Raw genomic sequence first — 22,260 nt, 5'->3', positions numbered from 1 at the left:
AGATGAAGAGGGACCTGATGTAGAGTAGGATGCTGAATTTTGTATTTTGTTAGGAGTAATAAAATATTTATTTGGTAGTTGTGTCCTTCCAAAAACCTACCTTAACCGGTAGATTACCTTACAAGAGCCATTACTATACAAGATCCGTTCAAAAGGTTCCTAAACTACTTTTATTACAAATAAATACCTCACTAACAAATTATTGGTCAGGGTCCCATTCAAAGCAGTCTTCTTCCCAATGTATACAATTATCCAAACGGTGATTCCACAATTTTAAAGTCCTGGAACTCTTCTTCCAGAATGCTCATAAGCTCCTCTGTCAAATTTTTCTCTATCTCTGGAATGGTGGCAAATTGTTTTCCTTAAGCAGGGTTTTTAGCTCAGGGAACAGGAAAAAGTCACATGGGACCAGGTCTGCGGAGTAGGGTGGAAGGGGCTAAGGTCTCAGGAACTCATTAGTCATGAGAACTCAGTCATAAAACTCATTATTTCTGAGAGATGAAAGAGCCAGCGCATTGTCATGGTGAAAACTCCACTGGCCACTCCTACAAATTTGGGCCGTTTCTGTCTGATTGTCTCTCTAAGGCATTTCCTAACCCCAGGCAGTACTCCCATGATGAGTGTCTGGCCTTTAGGTGGGTATTCATGAAGCACTACCCCCTTGCAACAGAAAAAGTTAACATCCCCTTGACATTTAATGACTTGATGCATCATAATGATCCTCAATTTTTTCATCAGGATTTGATAGCACAAGCCAAACGAGATGCCACACTCTTCTGTAAGTTCCCTGAAAGTCAAATATTGATATCACAAATGAGATTGTTAAATTTCTCTAAGTGGAGGTCATCAGTCCATGTTAACAGCCTTCCAGAACACTCGTTGTCTTTCACTGATCAAACCAAGTTAACCACTCATAACACGTGGTACGTTTCATAGCATCCTCACCCTAAGCCTTAGTAATCAACTCAACAGTTTCTGTGAAGGATTGGCAGAGTTTCACATAGAATTTCACAGAAGAACACTGCTCATTTCCACAGCTCCAATTTTATGCCACACCTCACAAACACCCCTTCAAATAAAAGCTATAATCAACAAAACAAGATATCAACATAGTGGCTGAAGGTGGTTATTAAAGAAGTTTTGGTGGACCCCTCCAAGCAAATTACAAAATAACCAACTGGATTCGTGTTATTCAGAATGTTTGGGTACCATTTGAACTGAGCACTTAAGGGTATCGAGACCCTTGCTTTAGAAACTTTTCCAGAATGGCACGATTGGTCCTTAAGTAAGAGATAGTCAGCAAGCATCTATGAAATCAGTGTTTCATTGGTGTTATACACATCACAAGGTGCATTTTCCTCTACCAACTTAAGTAGCTCTATAATCCACAGATACGTTGCTTCAGCATCAATACCACCCCATTCCCCAGCAAGGTTCACATAAAGAATCCAACAAGGATCCCTGAACAATACAAGACTACCACTGGATGTCAGTTACTCCGCTAATGCTGTTTTTCCATATTTATGTTGCCATTAATGAGAGCATTCACAAATCATGGCTGCTGCTACCAGCTGAAAAAGATGACTTCAAGCTTGCTGTATGCTGATTTCTTTCCAGTCTTCCTCTCAATTGATTCGTTCAAGCACTCCATCCTTCGTTCTCGTACAGCATCCTTTTGCCTAATATGGAAAGGTGTAGATGGTGGTAGTCCAAGAATTTTCACCACATCCACTCTTTTCTCGCATGGAGTCATTTCCACATACATGTTTCCCCTTGTACTTCAGCTCTATTCCTCTATACTCATGAGCTATTAATAACAATCAATTACATATCAATCATCAATCTATCAACTATCAATTTGCCAACTATTGAACATACAGACAAAACAGTATCATGATTTTACTTGCAAATAGAGAAGAAGTTCATATTCAAATTCCTTTTGAGCCACGGAATTTCAAGGTCTAACTTTATGATTACCTTGTGTTTTATATAAAGAGGTTTCATTGGATAATTTACATGGAGGGGCAATTCAACAACATTATTCTACATTGAGTTCAGATTTTGATCATCTATTCATGAATGCCCTCAGTTTCATCCAAAATATAACTGTAGTAGGCTGCCAAAAACATAAATCTCATTTTCACTTCATTTTCTGTATTTCTTCGAATCTAATACTTCCCATGTGGGTGAAATCACGATCACGATGTTGGTCAGGGAAATAATGTTGGACTCTAGGTTATTTGTTTAGATAGCTCACAGAGAGCAAGGCGCTCGAGCCTGGGTAAAGAACAGATACCATGCGTGTGTCAGCGAGAATTGTGCACTGTGAAGTTCGAAAGGCAAATCATCTTTTTCACGGAAAAAAATGGGAGCTAAAGAGCTGTTGCAAGATTTGGTGTGACATTAGAAAAAGTCCACTATTTTTGCATGTAAGTCTTCACAAAAGAAGTTCACTGGATCAAAACATGGAAGATTTCCAGAAGTCGACGCAGCAGTGTTGAAATACTTCAACGCGAGGCAGAAAGGTTGACTTTTTGTGAGCTAAGACCAACTGCAACAGGAAGCCAACAACAAAGCAAGAACTTTCGGCATCCCTTGCACACAATTTCGGGCAAGTCGAAGCTCCCAGCGACCTTCAAACACAAATTGGTGTCTTACCAAAAACAAACGTGATCTTTGAAAGAAAGGTAATTTCATGCTGGGGCAGATGGCTAATGCAGAAGAAATGGCAGTTTACTTAGATATGCCACCAAATTACATGCTTGAGAGAAAGGGAGCCAAAAAAGTTCTTCTGAAGACAACAGGGTATGGAAAACTAAGAGTGACAGTGATGTTGGCTGCTACACCTCACGGTCACAAGTTGCCCCATTTCTTATCTTAAAATGAAAAACAATCCCAAAAGATGTCAACGTTCAAGCCGAAGTAAATGCTAGATGATAGAAGAATTAATAATTTTCGATCATTGACCATCCCTTAATAAAGTTCAAATCATTGTAGACAAACACATCCCCCTAATTAAATGTAGAACACAATGTGTTTGTTTTTTTCTTCTGCCGCTAGTTCTAAGAACAGTAGAGTGTTACATTGTGTTCTTTATTTAATGACCATTTAATTAATCTTCACAAATTTGAGCCAGTAACCTTCCAATACATTAACTCCCCCTCCCCAAGACCACTAATAGGCTGCTGCTCATAAACTCATCTTACCCCCCTCTCCCTTACTCCCTCTCCTCTTCCCTCTTGGAGCCAGACTATAAAAGTTCAAAAAATGTTGATGTATGTTACCTGATGATGATGCACAGCATTGAAACCATGGCTGTGAAATATTAAATCTTTATTGTGGAAGTGTAAAGTTTCTTTTTATCCTCAGAATTAATAATTGACTAATTAAACACTGTGGGGATGCAGACCGGGTGCCCCTTTGAATCTGCCCACTATGCTTATACTGGACTCTTTCGGGACCATCATACTAATGCCATGAAAGATAAAATCAGAAGGATGAAGTCAGAACTTGTGGTCTTTCCTGCAGGAATGATATCCATTTTGCAACTGATGGATGTTGGCAATAATAAACCATTCCAGGACCGACTTCAAGAGGAGTGCATTTCATGGTTGTCTGCAACTGAGTGTGAGTTAAGTGCCAAAGGAAAAATTGAAATGGCTTCTCCTAACAAAGTCATACGACAGGTTTCTGTGGCTTGGAGAACCCTTTCTGATAAAAAGATTGTGAAGACTTTCAAGAAGTGATATATCAGCAACAAGATGGATGGCACAGAAGATGGCATCCTTTGGGTGAAGGACGACGATGATGGCATCTTTGCTGATGAGGATGATGGAAGTATCTCTTTTCAATAACTGTAGGTTATTACTCCGTCTGTCCCTTCCCCCTGCTTCACCACATTTGTTAATGTGCACTTTTTTTTCTAATCAGATTCTGAATGTGAGCAACGTGATTCACCCAACACTTCAGACAAAGAAGACGACGATTAAGGGGGTTACCTAACATTACATCGAAACAACGAATCGAAGCAACCTAAACAATGACATTACCTTGTTCCAATTTATCTGTTTTTGTGCTTTTACTCCTGTTCCTGCATCAATTACTAAGATGTCTGTTTTATTTCCATTTAGTCTCCTTGTAATAAGCCTATACTAATCCTGGCACAGCACCGTGACGTTCTTACATCCAATCTTAGCGTACAAATCTAACACTTTGAGGGGAAGAATAGCTGTAAAGAGTATCTTAGATTCAAACAAATACGGTATACAACTGCTTTATCAATACAGGATTTCTTGTTGATTGTGATAAAAAAATTCCAGATGAAGTTATTTGTGATGATGATATGACTATATAAAATTACAATGTATAAGTTACATAAATAACTACTAGTCGGAGAAGTATTCATTTCATAGAACAAATCTTTTCATGGCAGACAAATGAGCTTAAGTAGTTTACATTTTTGTCACCACGGTGCACTGCATTCCCACCATACTTCTTGGCTAAAACATTTCACATTACTGCTCTCTCCTTTTCTTTTTAGAAGTACATGTACGAAATGGTCAGTTAAGTTTTTTTGTTAAGGCTGATGAATATGAATAACTGTTTTAGAATGTGATATTTTTTAAAATCTAGAACATTAAGTGGGAAAACTAAAAATAACATGGTGTAAATATGGAGTTTCACATATGTTGGAAAAACAGAAAATTGTATAGAATATTCTAAAAATGTGGTACATTACAGGAAAACAAATTCCAATAATGCAAACATGGAGTTTGACTGTATGAGAGGTGATTGAAAAATAACAACTAACTGCTTATCAAAGAGTATAGAACTAATGATGCATTTGTTTGCACAATATGATATGATAATAGGAGAACCAATCTATGTGCTATGGTAAGCAGATTAAGAATTGCATTGATACGGAAAGAGTGAATGGCATGAAGCAACGAGTCTTTTTTTGATTATTTTAAAATTATTTTAACCATGCTAAACTGCCATTACATGGTTTCAAATGCATTGAATAACAATGCCAAATTAAAATCAAAGTAGCAATACAAAACCATATAACATCAGCATTCCATAGATATAACCCTCCTGTTTCTTAATGGACCACAGAAAAAATTAACTGAGGGAGACTTCTAGGGAATCAAGGGGGTTGGTTAAGTAATAAAAACAGGTTGGCTCATCACAGTAATATTGAGAACAAGTGAGCAGACATCATTCACTTACTTCCACAGGTTTGTGCCCTTACACTAAGGGTATAAAAAATTTAATTGAACTTGACTTAACAGACTACCTAATGCTAGTATGCAGAAAATAGAATGCCCATGCAAGATTAAATCTGTAAAAATTACTCTTTCCACAAAAAGCTTGTGATTTTTTGAGGTGGCTTACCTCTGACGTAAGCCTCTATTTCAGCAAATTGGTACGGTTAAAATAAATCTTAAGAAAATACATATTACCTTTATCATTATTTTACACATTAAAATTCAAGCTATATGATGTACTTTTTACATTAGGATACACCATAGTATATAAAGAAAGATTGGGATAGGCAACATACCTGATTTGAATTCCAGATGAGGACCCTGATGAAGACTTCATTGTCACAACAGGTGCAGGATTGGTTACACCATGAATAGAGAGAGCAACTGGAGATGCAGGTGTGGATGAAGTAATCGATGCTGTTGATGATGCCTGAGAAATTGATTGTGATGTCTGCACTTGGGAACTACCAGAGCTGGTATTCCCAGCAGGAACAGCAGGGACTGTGTGGGTTGAATGCGATCCATGAATATGGTGGATTGAATGGTGAAGATGATGAGATGTAGTATTTCCTCCAGAACCACCAGTATGAACAACAGTTGTGGTGGTGGCTGCCATAGCAGTTGGACTAGGCATTGACACAGAAACTTGGAAGGCATATCCCTGAAAATATAAACAGTATAAATGAAAAGCATGATTAAAGGCTACAGTATATAAATCCAATCCATTAACAAGCAGATCTTGCAACAATTTTAAGATCTATAAATTTATACCAATGAGCGCAGTTAACAAATTATATCAACCTACACACTGGCAAATCAAGGCTTGGCCCACTTTAAAAACAATTTTAATTAAAAATTATTCCCAAAATACAGATATTGGATTAATGATTGTTGCTGGATCTTTTATCAATGGAAGAACTGCTAAAATTTAAGCTTTCAGTACTTACAATAAAAATGCACTCTGCAGAGATATTTTATATTAAAATCATAAGATAAAGACCTTAATGTATGTCTTTTACAAAACTGAACTTATCAAGAGAAAAAATTATTTACCTGATCATTAGCCTGGACTTCTATTTTATAACCTGGAGGCAAAAATGTATTGAAGCCTACAATGAGTTCTGGATGTCCTTTGAAGAGGTTAGATACCCGTGCGATGACTCCAGGTGTGTCAATACTGAAATTTAATTAATAAGTTATAAGTGACTTTGGAATTAATGACCACTATTATAGGCAGCCAATATAATGACAAAAAGCAAAATAAAATATAGAGATATTGTTCAAAGCTCCAGAGTATTGGTCATAATTAAATTCTTAGTGTGTAATTGGAGGTTGATGACACTAATCAGGACTAGTATCAACAAATACTTGGAAGAACCTCAATTGTTTACCTAAATTGCAGGTAATATTATAAATTTTCAATGATATTATCTTTGAACTAGGTCAATTAATGCATTAGAATTTAATAAACATTAACAAGTTACAGCTCACGTGTATTAGACTAACAGTGATGGATGCATTAAAATTATCATACAAATATAGTAGAATGCTGAAGATAATACAGAACCACACCATTGTGTGACAATACCCAAATTAAAGCAAATGAAATGCTCTATAAGCACAATTCAGACAACAATGAGTAATGTGCTATATTATATATCTTGCTTCAAAAATCGCATAAAGCTTAATATATTAGCACAGCTAACTGAATTCTTGGTTTTATATTTTCTCTTATGTGAGTGCTGAATGCAGAGTCAGGATGGGCAGTGTTAGACTGTATGTATGTAAGACTGTTACAATTTTCACCTGTGCTTTTCAAAATACCATACCCTCTCAAATATCCAGGCCAATGGATGCATGATGAAGTACATATAATTGAAAAACACATAACCAAAATACTGCTGTGATATTAATGAAAATGTATGAGAACTCTCCTTTTTCAATCCATCTGTTTAATTTGATTTTTTAGTAAGGGAAAGTACATTTTTTCCATTGCTCAATCTTTTCATAAGGGTGAAATTATAGGTTTGCCAGATCACAGATGCATCAGAACATGAATAGAAAACCGTATTTTCCTCAGAAAGGTAAACCGATCTGGTAGCCAGGAAGTAGATTTTTGGAAGAGCCATCATTACAAAAAGCAAAAATGTGAGAATATTATATAATTAAAGTATTTACACTTAATAAATATAGAGTAAGGACTGAAAAAAATTTGCTCGCATTATTTTGTCATACTTTCCTCACATTTGTAATGTGTGGTTGAGTATCATTATATGGAAAGATATTTTTCAAATTTAAATTATTTACAAAACAACTTTCCTTGAAGGAAATGTTTCTCCCTGCCTTACCCAATTTCTTTGGCATTTGGACAACCATGCTAAGCAGCCGCTTATAATTACCACACAGCTTCATAATTCGATAGAACTGTCAACCTTTTCAGAGTTGCCCTCAATATTGCCTTACCTTTGGGATTTGAATTCTTTCATGATATCCAAAAAGTCATTGTAGACTTGAGGTTGATTCCCAAATCTGTATTTCACCTGGTCCAAGTATGAGAGAGCATCTTCAACTTTAAGTCTCTGAAATTGTTGTTGCTGCTGTCCGGCTGTTTGTTGTTGACTAGACACTGATGTTGAATGTACCTAATACAAAGAAAATGACATAAAAATGAATCTTCACCCAGCAACAAACTTTCATCATGAACCTTGAATAGAATTTTGATTAGGGAAAAGATGAAAAAAGATGCACTATTTCAGCAGGAATAAAAGTATCAAAACATATAACACTACCAATGGCAGTTTAAAAGCGGTATATTCAGCCAAAAATAGGCTCTAAATCTAAAATCACATCTCATTTAAATCAATTTTCAATTAACTTTTACACAATTTATTATGTGAATTTATTCACACATTTAAAATATAATAATTCTTTTACATAATCTATAATTGAGTTGAAGTAAGCAAGCATGGAAAAAGTACAGCAACCACATCTTTTGCATGATTTCAAACTGACCTAGTACCTTTTCGTGTACTGGCAAGGAGAAAAATAATGTGACAATATGACAAAGGTGTTGAGAAGATATAAAAGGGCTAAGAAGAAGCAGAACAGCTTATGACTTACTCTTTAGATGGAGTCAGAAATTATAATTTTCTTTACCTCTTAAGAAAATATCTATTACTACACTATGCCAAGTAATGATGTAGGGAGAGAGGAAGATGACTCTAATGACGATGAAAGCTGGGAGGCATCCTGAAACATACCCTTTTGAGCACAGAATACTATGGGGGAATAAATCCCTTCTGAAAATTTTTACTGCTGGTCCGAAGGGAGTGAACCTAAAAACTAAATATATTAAGAGCAAATCAACCAATTGCCCCTTTTCAACCTCTATATAGCAATAATGTTGAGTTACAAGAAGTTGATCTTCAAGAAGAGATACGTGAGATGCACCCAGTAATACTCCATCTTGTAGATAGAATACAAAAGGATGGAATCCTGTATAATGGATGATTTCTTTTTAATGCTTTACAGCTGGTCTAAAGGGAGTGCATTTTAATGAAACAAAAAATATGAATAACACCCCCATCACTTGCCTGTTTTGTTACTTTAATTAGAGATGGCTTTTCTAAGAATGATTGATGAAATAAATTGTATTCACAACAAAAATTCTAAATACATAAATGGAAGTCCTAGATCTAGAATAATTATATGTCAAAAGCAAATGTATAACTTTCTACAATAATTTAATGAAAGGAATACCGCACTAGAGGTTGTTGGCACTTGTACAATTTCATACCCATTTTTTAAGAATGTAATGAGATGGTACTGTAATATTTCTGACAGTAATAAAGCAGAGGACAGAAACGACAATAGGCATGAGAGTCATAGAAAATTAGAACTCTGAAACCATGACCAAGGAGGAAAATAATGGAGAAATCACTGTGTTGAAGGGTAATGTGGAAGCAATACATCAAAAGCAAAGATTTTGGCATAAAAATGCACTAACTCTGACTTGATACATATGATATGACAGTGTAGGTAGGCATTGATGAATAGAATTCATCATAAAATAGAAGCCACTATTGTCAGTGTAAGATAATAGATTAAGGGAATGGAAGGAGTACCCAAAAAATGCACATTGAAGTTTTATCATACTCTTATAGGCAATAGCAAAACAAAGAGGGATGCCACCAGGATTTGATGGTAAGAAATAAATTTTACAAATTGTGACATACACAATAAGGCATGGGGTGACACATGATTACAGTAATATGAAAAAAAGGGATGTATACTCTCTCAACTATATCCAACAACAGAAGGAAACTTGAGCAATGACCATGGGATTTCTACCTGGCCAACTAATGTGAAAGAACTTGAACATCACATTGGACTTGTTGATGAAGAGCTAATGTTGGAACAGTGACTCTCTCCACCACTGTCATTAGACATGGACCAAAATTACGAGGGTCATCCGGAAAGTAGTACCCGTTCGTGAAATAAAGACACAAAAGTAAATATTAACAAACATAAAAAATTTTATTTGAAAGAGGATACTTTAAACTACTTCTCAACATAATCTCCAAGCAAATTAAGGCATTTGTCATAACGTGTGACAAGTTTCTGTATTCCTGCTGCATAGTCCTTCGCCGCCAGCTCATTGAGATACGCGAGGGACCCATCTTGCACAAATTTTTGCATAATGCAGATGGTGTTTAACAATTTCATGAACAATTGTTCGAGAAACATTGGGAAAATGCTCACAGATGTCATCAATTGTGACGCGCCGATCGTTCCTCACGAATTCGTCAACTGAGCTCACCAGTTGGTCTGTAATGACAGACGGTCTCCCAGAACGCTCATCGTCGTGTATGTTCCCCCTCCCCATGTTGAAGTTGCGACACCACCGCCGAACAGACGACTCGTCCGTTACATTGTCTCCATACACCTCCTTTAATTGGCGATGAATATCACATGGGCGAACGTTTCTTGCATTGAGGAATTTAATCACTGCCCTCACTTCACAACTGGCGGCGTTCTCAATTTTTTTAAACATTGTAAACAATCACAGAAACAACACAGGCAATGCTAGCGTCACGCAACTTGGCTCAGAGAAGGCAGACAAGCCACTGAAGCTATCTGACCTCGTCCAGCGGCTACTCGCGTCGTCAGCACTTCATGCGGCACGAACGGGTACTACTTTCCGGATGACCCTCGTATATTTTAATCCTATCTACTAACTAACTATCTACTAACTATTTAACTCTATCCTACTTTACCATCACAACTACCTGGACACTTCTATTATCTTGAGTTGCAAACATTTCCATCATCAATTCTGACTAACTCTCTTAATAAACCTTGTAAAGCATTGGAGTATTTATCTATCCACAAAATTTTTGATTCAGAACAACTAGTTTAAATGTATCGGTGCCATCCTCAGGTACAAAGTTATAGACACAGTTCAGTTTTTATTATATTTATATACAAAAACATGCAGTCTGGATGGACAGTATGGACAAGACATGGACTACAGCCCCGACCACTAGCAGCGCTAATTGCCTGAGACCCAATGAGCCATCAGAGTAAGGCAGATCACCATGCTGTGCGCATGGTGCCAGTTATGTTAGTTTCTGTTGTCCTTGTTTTTACTACCTGTTGAAAATGGAAATTGATGAAATCACAGAGCAATGAATCAACATCAAGCTTTCGGTGAAGTGTGGTAAAAGTTATAAATAAATTACTGAAATGTTGACAGCTGTCTAAGGTGATAATGCTCTGAAGAAACATCTTTTTTTAAGTGAACTGAGATGAAACATGCCGCTGTGTATTACAGAAGTTAATCAAATCCAGCTGACTGCCAGGAATATTCAGTACTCAAGAAAAGTTATCATCAAACCTTACAGTGTGCTAAAAAATCTTTCAACAACCATAGATTTACCAATGCAGACAAATCTAGAGATTTGGAAAATTATTAAAGAATCCAAGGGTCCAAATAATTTACAACAAGATCTGCAACTGCAGGACTCCGCTGGTAATGCTATACCAGATTACTCTAAAATGGCCTCCATTCTGAATGACGTACCTATCCCATCAAAATCCCACGGTTTCAGTCAATTCAGCTAATTATTCTCACATTCCTAACTCATGTGATTCATTATATACATTCCTATGTTCAGCCCTGGAATTGACCAACATAATCAATAAATTCCCTAAAATTTAGTCCTGGATTAGATAACATCCCAGGGATGGTAATAAAAAGGTTGTGAAGTTTAATGCTATTAAAGATCAGCTGCTATTGTTAATTAATGAATCCCTAAAAACTGGAATTTTCCCAAGCCCTCTTAAATCAGCAAAAATCAAAGAGGAATAGGTTGCAACATGGCAATGAATTCTTATAGACAAATATCTCAGTTGAAGCAGTTGAGGAAAATATTTGAAATATTTTTTTATCATCGTCTAGTATCATATCTTGAAACATATAACCTATTATCCACATCTCAACATGTATTTAGAAAAACAAGGTCGACCACAACAGCCACATATCACATGGTGAATCAAATACTTTCAGGACTGGATAATAGAACTGAAACTTTAAGATTATTTTTTGTTTTCACTAAAGCTTTTGACTTCGTCAATCATCAGTTACTCTTTTAAAAACTGAAATGCTATGGTAAAAGAGGCACACCCTACAAATGGATTGAATCATATCTAAGTGAACAGCATCAGTATGTTAAGCTTCCAAGAAATGGCTCCTAACTTGATTCTCCAGGTAGAAAAGTAATCCTGGGTATTCCCCAGGGTTCTATACTTAGTCCTATTTTATTTTTAATTTATATCAATGATCTACCAGATAAGCTTAAGTTCATTACAGGAATAGACCCAATACTGTATGCCGACGATACAAATACCCTTGTATCAGATTTTGTCCAACAACTAATCATATAACCTATCTACTTATCTCCCCCTCAATCTCATGGTTGTCAGGACCCATTGTCTAAATAATGTCCATCATAACATTCTTGGGATAAATATTTAAGATTGTAGCCCATTACCATTATTAATAGTGATTTCACCCAATGGCCACCCCACTGGGCTCAGACTCTTTTGCAGCTGTCTCATTGATGAACAGTAACTGTTTTGACTAATGAATAACTATTAGTAGCACTACTCCACTGGATAACATTGATTGTACCACCGGGTTTTGATGTATTGCATCTTCATCACCTGTTGATGATGTAATACATCGAAACCCACTCATACAATAAATTTTATTCTGTGGAATAGTGCTACTATTACTTACTCATGATTATGATTTCCTCAATATCACAACTGAAACTACTCAATCTGTTTTGACTACTTTCATCTGTGTCGACCTATCTGGCAACAAGTGACCCTACTAGGAGCAAATATCACTTCTCATGCCTGTAGAGCTTCTATGGGTCATCAAAATCCACAATCCCTACTCCCAAGTCATTGTAGTAGCCCATTTGGCCAAGTAAAGAAAATATATTAAAAACTTAGAACAAAATTATAATGTTTTGGAAAGTTGTACCTTTTCAAAGCTAATAACAGCAATGATCTAAATACTAGGATGACCTGGAAATAAAATTCCTAATAGACAAGTCTAATAAATAGGCGAGTTCTAAAACCCTATGAAGACTTCCTGGACTGCAGAGCAATTGGTAGCAATTAGTACGAGATTGGTTCCTCATCAAGGCATGTGCCCATGGATTGAAGTGATCATTCGAGTTGATACTTTTGGGAATTCTTTCATGAGTAATAGAAGAGAACAATGCAATGATAATGAGCTGCAAAAATCAGTGGCCTTGACTGGGCTTCGATCCCGGATCCCTTGATGTCCGGCCGAGTGCTTAAGCCTTAAGCTTTGTGAACTGCTATCCAAGTGATCCTCTAACACTCTTAACTGCCAGACATCCATCCAGAAGGGATCCATGTTTTAATCCCGGTCAAGGCAAATGATAAGTACTCTTGGAAATTATTGCATTGTAATGTGTATTATTGGATGACCATTAAAAGTTACTGTTGCTACATTTCCTAGTGTTTTTATGAAAAAAGAAGAGAACTTGGTAACACACCAAACATTTCAAGGTTCTGGCATAATACAAAGTTATCTTCTTTTCATAGTATAATCATGTATATTACCTCAAAGGAATGCTCTCAACTGAAACTGGCAGTGATTGATACAAGACTATAGAAGAACCTGTACTAATAAGCTGTGGTGAATTCATTAACTCAAAATAACTGTATATGTATCATAATCTATATTAGCAATATAATTTATTTCCTTCTGCCTAAGTAACATGATATGTATGCAGGCATCCTAACTTGCAAACACAGAAAACATGACAAAAGTTAATCAATACATCTGGCTATAAAGAGCACTATTTTTAGTTAAGTGCTACTAAAACTTAAGGATATATGTAAAAGAAAATTTGTAGTACCATTCAAAGTAGATAAAAATAACCTCACCATCACAACAAACCTAAAACATTTTAGAGTTCACTGTTTGAAAATCAAATACATGACAGCAGTCATTTTTTTAGCTGGCATGTCCACATGGAATTTTTGTTGAAGATTAAAAACGCACACTTCTCAGGCAAAATCTGGTAACCCATCGTTTTGAAGCATTCCATGCAGTGAAAACTCTCCCAGACAATCCAGGGCAAGCCAGACAGTACAGAGAGAGGTAGCTTCATACTTGCCAGAACTGCTATTCATTGTTGAGGACTTATTCATCATTTTTCAAGGGATAAAAAACTTATGCAGTTTTGTAGCCTTTCTTGAAGTAGATAACGTAAGCCGACAAAATTAAATCCTTTTTCAACAATGAAATTATGCAATCAAGCACCCAAGGTGAAACAAGACAACTATCCTAAGTAAAGTTCAACAGATATCAAATGAACACACACAATATTATTGAAAATGCCTTTTACATATAACAATGGCAAATGTGAGAAGTAGGAAATAAAACAAATATGGAATACATGGAAACATGGAATAAAACTTAGATGCAAGAATAAGGACTTAATAACATTGACAATATCTCATGCCAACAAAATAATGAGTGTAGATCTTCATGTACATAATCTTACAAATGAAAAATTGCAGTGAAAAGCAATGAAGTCGAGAACATAATTTGATCCTTCAAAAAAATGCAAAACGAGTAACTAAAAGTAAACTAATGCCTGCCTTCAGAACAAATCACCTGATTTAAATAAGAGCCTACCTTCCAAAGAATCAATTCATTAACTCAAGAAAATCAGATGAGACTGTTGGTTGTCTAAGGAAATGTCATGTAGGGAATCACGAGCATCATGAGTAATATGATATTCAGAATGTGTTAATTTGTCAAAACCCAGTAACAATCCATTAAAATATACCTCCACTTTAAAAAAAAGTCTTTCTACCTGGTGTGCTAAGGCTAATAATGCCATTGCCATGTTGCAGACAAGAGAAATCAGTGAAGGGCATGCAGCACATCAACAGAGATGTTTAAATGAGAGCAGAAACCCAATAATGGATTCACCTTGTGACGAACTTGTGTGTGTGCTGGATGCACGGTATGCGGCTGATGACCTTGAACTTGAAGACCACCAACAGTACCTGACCCGCTGCCACCAACCCCAGACACATGAAGAGTGGCATGCGGACTTGTAGCTCTACTGCCACCACTGACTGGAGCACCTCCCTGAAGACCTCCAATAACCGTCTGCAATTTTGCATAAATTAAGCACAATTGCTGTTGACTATAGAAGTATAGTCACATTTTTCTATGGTACATGGACAAGCACAAAGATGCTCCAACCTCCGGACTGGTGGGAAAAAAATTCCTAGTGACTTCTTAAGGTGTTCCTCCTTCATCGCAAAAACATGAAGTTGGTGAGAAGAGTTCATCTTAGAGGTCATTGAGGCATATAAGTGTAGGTCAACTAATAGTTCAGGAAGACAGCCATTTTCCCTATGAATACAAATTCCTTCACCAAAACATACTGACAACAGTAAACTGAAGAAGCTGTGCAATTCAATGATGATTGGAAAGACATGCAGAGTAAAAGAAATCTGAACAGTTAAAAGTTCGAGCAGTTCAATTCTTCTCAAAATTATAAAAATCAAGCCAATATCTTAAGTGATGGTGGGGCGAAACATTATTTTAACTGGAGATCATCTTCTAAATGAAATACCAACTCAAAATTTCAAAAATCAGACAAATTGGGTTTAATAAAATGAGTTTAGCAAGGTTTCTTATTTATTGCATAAGTTTAGATTAATTTTATATTTCCTTGAGAAAGGATATAAATAAGCATACAAAGTTTGTACATAATTTCAGCAGGATAAGAGCGAAAAATAAGTAGGAACAGCATGACTTCCCCAGAAAATAACACTTAGGGAAACTGGAGCAGACACACAGAGAGTACCACTGAAGGCGAAGATATTGCCTTTTGCTGAAATAAAGATATCAGAAAAACAAAGGACAAAAATCCAAGTAAATCTGAAATTCTGCAGTAATATTCAACTTGCTTGTAAACACTTGTGTGTGTGACAGTTAAACTGAAAGTGAAAAATTAAAAGTTCGTCTGCTTCATTGCTACCTTTATTATTAGTATTCTATGGTTAAATTAGGTGTTGGATGTAAACAATATAATGGTACAATGTTACCTTTTGTAACCTCCCTAACAGACACAATCTGACTCTGCAAACCAAGTCCATCTTAAACTCTGCATACTTCATTCCATAAAACATGCCCATCCTTTTCTTCCTCCCTTGTCTAATACTCTCGCCTTGATCACAGTCTTCAACATCTCATTATCATTCAAAATACTCTCCTCCCAAGCCTCCTTCCGATTTCTCCTAACAATCCCATCCTCCCTTACCAGGTTAATGTGCACTTCCACATTTCTTTTTTATTCTTAATTGCACCTCTTCCAAACTCACATTTCAACAGCCTTTATCCTATCTCTAAAATCAATGACAATGTTTCCATGCCCATAATTCTTCTTCTTTTATCTCCAAATGCTTTAAGAGGACATTTACAAGATATGTAGTTTCATTTCCTCCAATGATGCATTTAAACAAACAGGTGATAATACGCACCCCAGTATTAACCCTATTCCTAGCAAGGCCCATATGGAGCCTCCATCAACCACTTACACCTGAGCAGTTCATAGACACCTAGAGGTTTGCGAATAAGTTGAATACCCTCCCAATCGGTTCCTATTTCCTACAATACATTAATTGATCTTTATTTTTATTTATTAAAACTTACTTTTCTATATTCTTAGTATCTGTTCACATATGGCTGCCTTTTACTTTTTTGGAATGGCACTAAAACTAATCTGACAAAATCTTCTGGCCAAGTTCCTCCCACATAACTGCTACAAATTAATCCATAAAAACTCTTTTCCCATGTATTACTAAACCCTTAATTATACCTTGGGAATGCTAGCTAGCCCTATAGCCTTTTTTTATTTTAATTCTATGATGCCCTTTCTATCTCTCTATCAAATATTTCTGGCCCTAATTCATCGAATTATACGTCTAAGTTTGCTCGCTAAATGTCTTTACCATACAGTTCCACTAGATGCACCAATTTTCCAGACCATAAGATGCACTTTTTTAAACTTCAAAATGTACTCTAAAATCCGCCTGCACCTTATACCCTGAGGTACACTGATATATTTTTGACCTATAAGAGCAAACCGATTTGCCGGAAAAGACATTTAATCTTGTATCAGGCATAGGTAATGACTGCCCTTTTACAAATGTTGATAATATAACTGCTTTGAATGATTAGCATGCAATAGATTAAATATTTTGTTGAAAGGACTTCTTTAAAAATTCCCAAATAAATGATTGTTTAGTTACACAGTACATGTTGTGTTGCCAAGAAACCTAATATGAGTAAGTTTCACAGGTCAATCCTGTGCTAATACACACATACATACATTGTATCTCTTCCAATAAACTTGGATTACACAGGTATTCAACCTAAATCAGTATTAAAGTATTGTAGAGGCAAAGAAAATGGTTGCTTTTGCTTGGATGGAAGAGGGATGGATGATTGCCATAAAATAATGCACTTAAACTTGAATTAGTGAATTATGCTTCAGAACACAGAAACAAGGCAGATGAAAGGCAATTTTGGCCCAGTGATGACGAATTTCTATGATTCCACAAAATTTATACATGTTTAGCGGCTAATTTTGAAATATAACAATTAGATAATCTTCATATTAAGTTTTAATATAAAAATAATTTGATCATTTAAGTCTAGTCTAAGTATTTTTCATTAATTGTGACCTGCAAAATCAAGGGGCATCTTATGGGCCAGAAAATACTGTCCTTTCCCTTAAATCTTTTCTGGATCAATTAATAATTTTATCAAGTTATCTGATTAGTTGCACAGAATTTTCTTACTAACTTCCATATAGATAATTCATCTTTCAACATAAAGCACCCATTTCACCCTTCCAATGTAAACACGCCCTAACCATGAATTGAATCTTTCTTTTGAATTTTCCTAGTGCCCAAGTACTCCTTTTTCTCCTTCACATCACACTTAATACTTCCACATTCCATTTCCCCTTTCTTTTGACGGGTATTTTCTCTTGAATTTAAAATTATACTATAGTAGTATCAAATTATGATCTGAATCTGCAGCCTCTCCCAGGAAATTAACCATTCTATTCCATCCTTATAATATGCATAACCATAATATAGTCTAAGATTCCAGAGTCTAGAATCTCTGAGTCAATGGCACTTTCCATTCACATTTATCTATGCTTACTATGGTTTTTAAATCAAGTATACATTATGATTAAGCTGTGTCTCCAGGCAGAACAATACTTCTTCCTCTATGGAGTCATACTTTGTTCATAAAGCATTGTGCCCTACCTCATCACTAACTAATGAATGTAATCACAACAAACCATGGAGAGCTCCACTTCTGACAGCCAGGCAAAATTTTGCATTTTGATGAAACCTGCTTACAGTATTATGCAAATGTATAGCATGCACGTAGAGTTCACCCCATTCACTTTTTAACTCAATGCATTTTTTCCATTCCAATAACAGCACAGGTAACATCTATAAAAGCCAAACTATTAAAAAATGTATGGAGTAAGGGACGAAAGTCCTAATTCGCTTCTTTGCCTACCACCACTGCTTTTTAATTTAGGCCCTGTATAACATATGTTAAATCATGCTGTAGAAGAGCACCACAAAAAGTGGAGTATGATGCCAAAAAAAATACCTTAAAAATTAGTAGAGAGGCATTGATAACCTCAATCTGGTGGAATATTGGCATCAAAAATCCAAACATCAAACACTTAATCTAAATATTAAAAATCAATGGTTAAACCAAACATGAAGTACTATGCATGACCAACAATAGACAAAAGAAAATATTTTTTCAATTAAAAAGCAATTGCACAATTATTTCCAATGTCTGAAAACACATGTGACTTCTGAAGCAGGTAAAAAGAACAAAATTTGTTACTGCCATTTCACTGTTAAGACATTTCATCTAATCAGAAATTCCAAGACCCACTTTCAACATGAAATGGAAAGAAAAATTACATCCCAACAACACATCCACCCATCAAACTTTCCCCCAAATCTTTAAACAGCACCAACTATTTTGGTAGGATACTCTTTGATATTTTGTTTCATTCATACTATAGTTCAATCCATTAAAAAAACAATTCTTAATAAATTAGAAATCATGACTAATTGTGCAACTTTTAAATTTCCTAGGTATGTGAAATGAATTTGCATTTAATAAAATCCTGGTAGAGTCCAACCAGGACCAGACATTAGAATCAGAAAAAAATATGCTTAGTAAACCATTTTCCATTACAATTTAATTAGGCATAACTAGTTTCAACACCAACACACTATCACATGGTACCTGAATTATATACACATGATGAAATTAATTGTAGCTAATTTAAATGTTCAGGAAATAAGTGTTCCTTGTTTTATGAACTGGGATGAAACCCACACAATTCAGCATGGCGACACTCCAATAACTAATTTAGACAGCAATATAAATGTTATCATAATACCTACAATCAAATAAATTCTGCAAAAAGGCAATAATGGCTAGGTCAATGAGTAGCCAGTACAAATTGGTTTAAGAGAAGAAAAAATGTTGAAACGCCCAACAGGAGGTCAGTAGATGATAATAAGTAACACACAAAGAATAAGTACTGAATCCTACCTAATTTACTAGTACTACTACTGTTACCAAAAAAACCAGGCCATAAAAATAAGTCCAGAACAAAGGCAAAGTTGTAATACCTTTACAGTTCCAGATGATGGAACGGTAGCCCCAGGCATGGCTGATGATGAATAACTCTGAACTGGAAACTGAACACTGCTAGGCATACTGGGTCCACCCTCAGTGCCACTTGGCTTTAGCACTGCACTGCCTGAATTATAATTGAAATAAAATTAACATAATTACACCTGAATATGTGAAAATGGAAGATTGGAGAAAGCAAATTATACTAGAGAAAAAACAAAACATTAATACCACTTACACTGGGCTTTCATATGGTATGTCTCGGCAAACTAATCACAAGAGTAGCTTTACATGTTGTCTTAACTTTATGCCAATGTATAACAGGGGAACATTTTTGGCAATACTGTGAATTTTATTTTAATGTGTAACAGGGGAACATTTTTGGCAATACTGAAGAGAGCAATGACTAGTAAATAAACTTTATTTTTAAAAATTCCAAAGAAACTGCGGGAGATGCCGCAACAGTAACTTAACTTTTATTTTTAAAGCTTTTTAGCAGCTACATTCAAACAATTTATGCCATTTCTTTCTGCTGGAGGGGCTCAAGAGTACGACTTGTATTTAATGTTTTAATTAGAACATTTTTGCACTATTTGTACTATCTCATTAACATTTCCCTTGCATTCATTAGCCCTGAGAATTCCATACATCCCGTTAAGAAGAGCAAATACATAGTATCAATATGCAACAAATAAGTCATTGACTATCTGAACTGCATTATTTTATCGGTATCATAGGACAAATATGATATCTGCATCATTTATCTTCAGTCAACAATCGACATTCAACAATTATTTGTTTTTTTGTAGCGAAATGATTGGTTTAGCTTCCTGATGAAAAATATATTCTATTCTTCAATTGATGATAGTACTGTGAACTTATAAAACTATAATTCTACCCTGATCAAAATGGCTGAAAACAGAAAAACCTCTACTAACCATTGCTACAATGAGAATGAATCACAAGTAATGAAAAAGAAGAGTACCATATAAATCATGGCCACATTTTCCACATATTTCAGTTGCCCGTGCTTTCTCTATATCTACGCTTCATCATGCATCCATTAGCATAGATAATCAAGAGTTTACTGTACACAAAATTTATTTGTAATTTCAGCCTGGAGCCAAAAGAATTCCATATACTTAAATTGATAAATGAGTTTACTGATTATTTGAGTTGCAACCCATGTGAAAATATTAGAGAGTGACCAGTGATCTTTACCACAGTAAATCACAATAGTACCTACGCAAAGGTCAATTTGATGGGCTATAGGAGACCCACAGATTAGCCTTTAGCCTAAAGACGAGTGAAATTTGTACATCAAGGTACCAGGGGCAGTTTCTTTACCTGTGTCCCCTATGGTTTCCCAGGAAGATCTAGTACCAGAAACATCACACACTGAGTGAAGCTGAGGTTTACCAGAAGGGTCCCTTGGGAATCAGACCCAGACTCTATGGTCAGTAGCACAGGAATCTACCCATTGGACTACCATGTCCCCCTTTAATGTCCCAAATTTCGAAAAATCTAGAAGCCAATATATATACACTGACAGGCTGAAATTGCATTTTCTAATTTTAATAATGATGAAACACCAAAACGAAACCTGTGGGCACATGCAAAAAAATTATACCCGTGCCCTGTGATTCTGCAAGCCAGTAGTTTCAGTTTAAGAATATTTAGTGACATTTTGAAACAGTAGATATCAGCAGACAAAGTATTTCACCCTCGATATTTTTTAACGCTATTCTTTGGAGAAAAGATAAATACTTGGTTTATCCACTGTGAACCATTTTGACTTAAAACTTGGTGCCAGTACCTCGTACAACTGATGCAATGAACCAGAAGTTCAACCACTATTTGAGTTTATGTACAACTCCTGCATTAGAAGATATTAATTCATAGAGGATACCAGTACTTTTAATTTATTTGGCAGTAATTAATAAAATTATCACCAGGTCATGCAAATTGCTGATGAAAATAGTTATCTTTCCTGATTTGCAACTTAAACTCATGGGATTGGAATCTCACAGCAGAGGAGAGCAAGAGTGAACTCTGATTCTTCTACAAACATAACTTGAGCAAAAAAAAGATTGAATACTAGGAAAATGTCATTTGGTTAACACTGACTAATTGTGAAACTTCGAACAGGGAAAAGCAATTTCAAGGAAAGAGAGAGGAAAGGGACAACAATGAATGTTAAATGGTCGATTCGAACTAACGAATTTCATACAGTTAACGTCATGCTCATAGGCATTTTGATTCTAAGTACCAAGAAATGGGGGAAGCAAGGAAAATTAACACTTACCAGTAACCGAATGACCAGTAAGTAAGCGGTGGTGTGGGGAAAGGCCACCTGTGCCTGTCACAGCCCCTGTGCCACCCACTCCTTGGCGGGGTTGGGGATAAACACTCGCTACACTATTTTCTTGCTTGGACAAAACAACCTCTTCAACCCGCCGTTTCATCTCAAATTACATCTGGATATCTGTGAAAAAGATTAATGAATAACATTAGCCACAATTTACCCACTGACCTGCTCACAATATATACAAGCACAAAAAAATACTATTATAAATCACAATCTAAATTACTCTGACAGAAAAAAAGAATCTTTTATCAGGCTAAAGACATCTTAATAACAAAATGGCACTTCATGTCAGAAATAATATA

The 22,260-nt window shown here is 35.8% G+C and overlaps 1 protein-coding gene across 5 annotated transcripts in view; it reads right to left on the bottom strand.

Annotated features, from left to right (window-relative positions):
* Positions 1-22,260, bottom strand: part of Sin3A (SIN3 transcription regulator family member A) — a 58,769-nt gene that overhangs the window by 32,530 nt on the left and 3,979 nt on the right. For 4 of the 5 annotated variants that reach the window (XM_071590199.1, XM_071590230.1, XM_071590206.1 and 1 more), the window contains exons 2-7: positions 21,896-22,075; positions 19,587-19,717; positions 14,815-14,997; positions 7,731-7,909; positions 6,321-6,444; positions 5,564-5,928 (exon numbers count right to left, since the gene is read on the bottom strand). In XM_071590199.1, the coding sequence (XP_071446300.1) occupies positions 5,564-5,928; positions 6,321-6,444; positions 7,731-7,909; positions 14,815-14,997; positions 19,587-19,717; positions 21,896-22,055 (1,142 nt within the window). In that variant the 5' untranslated portion in view covers positions 22,056-22,075. The remainder of the gene's footprint in view (positions 1-5,563; positions 5,929-6,320; positions 6,445-7,730; positions 7,910-14,814; positions 14,998-19,586; positions 19,718-21,895; positions 22,076-22,260) is intronic. The other variant, XM_071590222.1, reaches the window with a different exon arrangement.

Source organism: Hetaerina americana, unplaced genomic scaffold (genome assembly GCF_022747635.1).
Source record: "Hetaerina americana unplaced genomic scaffold, ioHetAmer1.1.p SCAF_1, whole genome shotgun sequence".
Classification (NCBI taxonomy): domain Eukaryota; kingdom Metazoa; phylum Arthropoda; class Insecta; order Odonata; family Calopterygidae; genus Hetaerina; species Hetaerina americana.
The sequence above is the reverse complement of the archived record's forward strand: the minus strand, read 5'-3'. Positions and strand labels throughout refer to the sequence as shown.